The sequence below is a fragment of the Ciconia boyciana genome, chromosome 3, assembly GCF_034638445.1.
Source record: "Ciconia boyciana chromosome 3, ASM3463844v1, whole genome shotgun sequence".
Lineage (NCBI taxonomy): Eukaryota > Metazoa > Chordata > Aves > Ciconiiformes > Ciconiidae > Ciconia > Ciconia boyciana.
In genome coordinates, this window is record NC_132936.1 from 81123049 (window position 1) to 81129489 (window position 6441).

A 6441-nucleotide genomic window follows, 5' to 3' on the forward strand; every position below is an offset into this window, starting at 1 on the left:
CGGATCCAGCAATGAATAAAAACACACTCTGAAGAAATTCTGCTTGGGAACACCTATGACCCCACCAAATCCAAGAGGCATTGGGAGAACAAAACTACACCTATTGCATCTTCTCAAACTAGTTGCAGCTACGTCTCTACCTCACCAGTGACCCGAACTCCTCCAGGTTACCTACCCTGAAATGATTCTCCCGAATGGACCCTTTCGCCACATACATTCTGCTGTTCTCTGCTTTCAGCTGCTCATAGAAAGGCTCCTCCAGGATGAAGCTGTCAATAAGGTCACAGCCAACATAGAGGTTGTAGTTCTCCCCTGTTATTTGCACGGTGAGGTTCTTCCACTGTGAGTCAGCAAGGTCCACATCTTCCAGGGAAATCACATTCTGGAAGCCATCCACCCAATAGATAAGGTCCAGGGTGTTGGCCCGGCCATTGGAAATGATCTCAAACTGCCTCTCACTGATGCCAGGACCCTCTAAAGCAAGGATAGTGCCTCTAGATTGCCTGTCCTGTCTCAGGGTGGCTGAAAGGATAAAGCCCTCATTTTGCCGTATGAGTTTGACAATCTTTTTTAATTTCTCTGGTTTACACGGAGGTATATGGTCAAACCGAATGAAACGATATGCTGGGATAGTGGGGTCTGGACCCCGAAACAATTTTGCTCCAACTGTCTTTCGGTTTATGTTACTGATTTGAAGTAAATCAAAGGTAGTCTCCTCTTCCTTGTCACCATCTGAAAAAGTTAACAGTGTGTGACAATGTGTCTACAAAAAGTGTTATAAGAAACACATCTCTGCACACTCTACTTAGTAACTGCAATTATATGACAGATGTGAGGATAACCAGAGTAAACTCAGTACTTTCCTACTTCCACAAACAGAACTGTTCCTACTAGCATGCAAGTGAATTGTATTTTCCACCTGTCATTTTCATTTACATGACAACTCTCACCTTTTCTGTGTGTAGGTATAAATATGTTTGATTATGTAACTAAACATATGGCGATATATTTTATAGCACTATATAATACACACTTGTATATATATACATGCTGTATGTTCATGTATATGCCTACGCATGGATGCATGTAACAGTGTAATCATTAAAAATTTTTTATATATATGAATGGATAAGAAAGTTGAGCCAATTTCTGTATTTTAACTGTCAGCTAATAAAAATCAAATTATGAGAAGCCAAGTGGCCACATGACAACAGGAAATAAGAGATTTGCTTTTTAAGATTCAGGCCAAGAAGTCAGATGTAAACGAGGGTCTGGCCCTGTGCCAATTTACATCCTACTTATATTTGGTCTGTAGAGGTCTACTTCTCTACCTCTGTCTTTTTAAAATGTTCACCCCACTCAATGATTCTGTTTATGTTACTTTCACCATACATTTCCACTGCAGAGGAAAGTATAATAGCAATTATTTCTGAGATTATATACATTTTGATCAACAATTTCTAAAGAAAACAGTTTTTTGATATTTATTGGGGAATCTGCATTTAACCGTAGTAAGATGTATCTACCAAAAAACCCCCCAGCAACTACTATTCCAAGCACTTCTAAAAAATCATATGAGATTACTTTGCCCACTGTAGCTCAGGTAAGCCAATGTTTTACACTAACTTTTAGCTTTGGGAGTTACCCTATACCTAGTTAAGAAGTGTCAGAACTTACCCTGAGCATTAGAGGAAACCCACAGGGTTATCAACACAGCAAGCCACAACAGCCCACTCCTCTGCAGCATAACTCCTGTGAATAAATCAAAAACTAGTAAGTATTAAGGAAATAATATTTATCAACTACAAATCTTTTAATTTACCTCATGAAATGCCATAAACAGAACTCTCATTACAAGCAACTATACATATAAAATCAGAATTTCTATCTTGTCTGATTCTTGTAATACCTAGGGTTATTCTTGATGCCAGAAGTAAAACATGACATCAGGTGAAGGGAATAGGAATTCTTGACAATAAAGCTCTTTTTTATGCAAATGTCCCTAAAAATAAAAAGGAAAGACATACAGAAAATACATGCTATTATTTTCTCCACGATTTTTCAGCAGCGGGCATAGGGACCACATGATACTACACGAGATAGAGCGTATTAGTAGCTGCATCTTTACTTTGGAGCACAATGTTCAGATGAAATTCCTTGTAGGATAATGGGATCTCAGTAGATGCTGGTTCTGAGTACTAGGGGTACTTTTCAGTACCTTTTTCAGTGTCATCATATAAACTCTTCTCTCTTTCTTGTATATAGATAGATAGATAATTTAGCCTTAACAGTCCTTACAGTCGTCTGTACCCAGGAGCTAACCCCATAGCTGGATAAAGTGACTTTTAACGTGATGCTGTTTTTGCCCTGCAGCACTATGCAGTTATAAGCCACGTAGTTGCATCTCCGTATGTCTGTGCACTCGCAATGAATGGAGCAGACTGCGTTCACTGGAATGCGTAGACGTTCATTTCCCTGGATACAGCCATATCACTTCAACCCTGTGCTAACGCCACACGTTTTTGGAAAGACTCAGGGATGCCACCTTTCACTGCCAATATTTCCTTTTTTCCTTATCATCTGTCACCCCGAGGTATCACCGCTAACACCCATTACCGGCAAACTCCGGGAATCCTCTGCCAGCTCCCAAACCCAGCGCCTCCCCCGTGGGACCCACTCCGGACGGCTCCGGCACAGCCCCCGCCGGCGCGGCGCGCACGGCTGCGGGCACGGCTGCTGGCAGCGCCCGGCGCGGCGGGCAGGTGCCGCACACCGCCTCCGGCGAGCGCTCCCCGGGGCAGGTCCCTTCATCTTGCACCCCGAGCACCCGCGGGGCCGCGGGGGACGGCAGCGCGGGGCGCCCACCCGGCTGCCCACGGCGAGCTCCGGCCGGGCGCCGGGCGGCCGGAGCCGCCCCCGCCGCCTACCCCGGCCCCGCCGGGCGGCAGACGCGCCCCGGAGGGGGCTCCACGGTGGCGCCTTCCCGCCTTGCGCCTCACCTGGCATGGGGGGAGCCGACGGCGCGCTGAGGCTCTGCCGGGGCGATGCCGGTGGGGAGCGGAGCGCGGTGCCCTGCCGCCGTCGCAAGTCCCTCCGCGGCCCCGCGCCCCGCGCCGCCGCCTTTATGGGCTGCGGGCCGGGCCCCGCTGTCAATCAGCGGCGCCGGGGCGCGCCCCCGGCTCGCCCCTCCGCGGCGGTGACATAACCCCCCCGCCGCCCCCTCCCCACCGGGCGGCCCGCGCTCGCCTACCTGCGAGGCCATCCCGGGCCCGGGCCCTCCCCTGCGCCGCCCCGCGACCGCCCGACCGCCCTCCGCGGGCGGTGCGGGGGCGGCGCGGGAGGCGGCGCGGGAGGCGGCGCGGGCGGCCGCGGCCTCCCCCCAGGGAGCGGAGCGGCGCGGAGGGGCGGGGAGAGGCGGCCGAGAGCGCCCGCCGTGCCCCTGCCTTGCCCGCCGTTTCGCGGGGCGAGGAGCGCGGCCGCCCCGGCACGGCAGAGCCCCCGGGAGGCGGCGCCAGGCCCCAGCGGCGGGGCTCCGTGCGCTGCCCGGACCCGCCGCGGGGCCTCCCGAGCCCAGTCCCCGCGGGCGGGGAGCGCGGCACCGGCCCCTCCGGCCCGGCCCGGCCCGGCCGGGGGTTTCGCGAAACCTCGCCGGCTGAGAGCTCGGTGCTCCTGCCGCCACTGCGGCAAAACTCAGCCTTCCCCAGGACGGAATCCTCTCATTTTTATCCTTTTTAGTTTTAAGCGAGACATGCCCCTCTCACCTTCCCCCCTCCGCTTGTAAAGTGCTCATTGGAGCAGCTTCTCAAGTGAGCCCCAGCGCCCCGGTCCTCCTTTCCTCCATGGGATGCAGCACCATCCCCTTTGATCTCAATGGAGGCGCAGTGGGCTCGCTTAGGCATGCTCCTGATGGAGGGAGCCTTGCCTCGGGCTAATGAAAGCAGCACACAAGAAATCTCACCCTTACGCTGCTGGCCAGTCTCCTTGGGAGGACTGGAAAGGGCTAGGGCTCCAGTCCCAGCCCTTGGACTAGTGGGTTGCCCTGCTGAGGAGCAGCCAGCATGGCTGAAGGCACCATGCTCCATGTGGACCAGTAGAACGGAACCCTGCGGTGGGTCCACAGAACCTGCCCTGACACGTGGAAATGTTTCAGAAGTCAAACGAGAAGACCAGGATCCCCACTGCTGAGGCCCGAACTGGGGTTGCAGAGTATCTGTCGAAGGATCCTGCAGCTGATGCGAAGAGGCATGGATTTGGCTTAGTTGCCTGCAGAATCCAAGAAATGAAGCCCTGTCAAATGTATAGGTGGATAAACACCACAAATGTTACAAGAAAAAAAAAAAACGGTAAAGAAAAAACAGCATAGTAAGTCATCAACTTTGCTCATCACAATTTGAAATTCCAGTAGGAAAAAGTGTTGATGTTTCAGAACTCGGAAGACTTTGAAAGGCTCAATCTGTCACTAGAGCAGAAAACGCCAACGCAAGCATCGCTGCCTTTCCTTTTGCCATGGAAGGTCCTTCCAACTTGGCTGGCCTTGGCCTTGCAGGGTAGCAGGAGCCAAGGAGCCTTCCCCTTTCTCACAGGGTCCAGGGGACTGAGCCAAGCTAGGAGGGAGAGGGCTTTTTTGTCTTCCTAAGACATTTGGTTTTCAGTTTTGTGAAACCTCAAGAATTTTAAAAAATAGCTAATGAAGTTCACAAAACCTCAAATTCTACTGAGTTTACTCATTCCCCCCACTACATTAAGACTTAGTCTTTATATCTATATATGTAGCTGTATGGTGTGTTTTCCACAAGACTTTGAACAGCACTGACACAGCTCTCGTCAGGAAGCTGCTCTGGGTTTACAGTTGGAGAAGAGAGGGCAGCAAAGTGTTTAAGAGACCTAGAAGGTATCTTTGAGATAGTGCAGTTTACTATTGGTACATTCATATACAAACACTTTTTACAGTGCAAATTTTTAAGTCAGTAAAAGGACAGTGCAAAGTAAAGAGACAAATTTTATCGTGATTGCTTTTAACCAGCTACCTCATAACAAAACTCTTCTTTCCATCTCTGTGGGCGTTGCAGGAATGAAGGATTGATAGCATATTGTTTTGAGCTGACTGATTTATATATAGGATGATGACCTTTGAGAAGACAGATTTGGTTCTGTTCTTTCCACGACTGTGAAAATGCTCACTGCTCACTTTCCCTTGGCCACCTTGGAAGAGGTAAACATCCCCTTCCTTCCAAGATTCCTGACGGAAAGGCTCACAGGAACGAATGCGCGCTCCGCTCTCCCCAGCTAGCCGACGTGCACCTGCAAACATTGGAAATATGTTCATGTTTCTCAATCTACCTGCATTTTTAGTACAAGGTGAAAGTGAGCAATGGTAATTAGAAAGATAATAAAATCAGATTTACTAACATTTAGGAATGCTAGTGAGGCAACAGTAGTTCTCATACTAATTGTTTTCTGTAGTGTTTTACCTTTCATTGTGTTTTGCTTCAGACTGGCACATCAGGCATGAACACAGGTCCTTAACTTCTCATTTCTTTACGCACGTCTCTTTGCCTTTTTCAGTCTACTGTTTGGGTTTTTGCTTTTTTCCCCTTCTGCACCAGCCCTAGGGGACTTCCATTTTGGATCATGTTAGCATCGTGCAAGGTAACATGCATTACTGAAAATCACTGGGGAATGGCAGGATTCTGGTATGGCACTATCTCAGAAAGAACTGTGATTTGATGGATCTCTGCCAAATAATCCTCGTTTTTGCCTAGGAGTTTATCACTGACATTCTGACTTAGCTTAGCTTGGGGCAAGACTTGAACTCTCCTACATTAGAAGAAATCCCACTAAAGGAGTGGCATATGCTATACATACTAGAAATTTTTTTTGGACTGCTTTTCTGATAAAATTGAAGCTACTCTGGCATGATGACAGAAGACAAATTCCCTGAGTTTTGCTGGGTGAAATCCTGATTGACTTTTTTTTCTTTTCCCACAAAAGCATCCCCACTAATTGAAATGGATCTAATTGCATGAATATGATGAGGAGTCCTTCATGTCTTGTCCTGCATGTTCACCTGATGCTGATAAACATTCTTTCTTAAATACCGTCCCACAGGCATGAAGAATTTTTAAGTTTTTTCTTCCTGTGGTGAGGTTTGATTTTCATAATTCACCATATTGGGGTTCCAAAACTGAAGCAGATGACTTCAGATTAACACGTGACTCAGCCATTCAGTTTTTTGAATAAGCTTGTAGCGATAGGGAGAGAGACCTGGGTGGTTCCTCAGACAACATGTTGTAAGTACTCCAGCTAAATGCAGATTTTGAGTACTGGAATAGATTACACAAGGGACAGTGAATTCATCTATGATGAAGGACAAAGTTATTTTTGACAAAGCTTTATGTATGCTTTAGCTTAGGTTCTGGTGCCTAATTAGTCAGAAAAGAT

At 48.5% G+C, this 6441-nt stretch overlaps 1 protein-coding gene across 2 annotated transcripts in view; it reads right to left on the reverse strand.

Annotated features, from left to right (window-relative positions):
* THBS2 (thrombospondin 2) overlaps nucleotides 1–3322 on the reverse strand; it is a 35072-nt gene extending 31750 nt beyond the window's left edge. Inside the window, exons 1-3 of one of the 2 annotated variants that reach the window (XM_072856285.1) lie at nucleotides 3251–3322; nucleotides 1678–1752; nucleotides 176–732 (exon numbers count right to left, since the gene is read on the reverse strand). In XM_072856285.1, coding sequence (XP_072712386.1) covers nucleotides 176–732; nucleotides 1678–1747 — 627 coding nt within the window. In that variant the 5' untranslated portion in view covers nucleotides 1748–1752; nucleotides 3251–3322. Of the gene's footprint in view, nucleotides 1–175; nucleotides 733–1677; nucleotides 1753–2999; nucleotides 3132–3250 lie in introns of those variants that run through there. The other variant, XM_072856283.1, reaches the window with a different exon arrangement.
* Between the last annotated feature and the right edge of the window lie 3119 nt (nucleotides 3323–6441).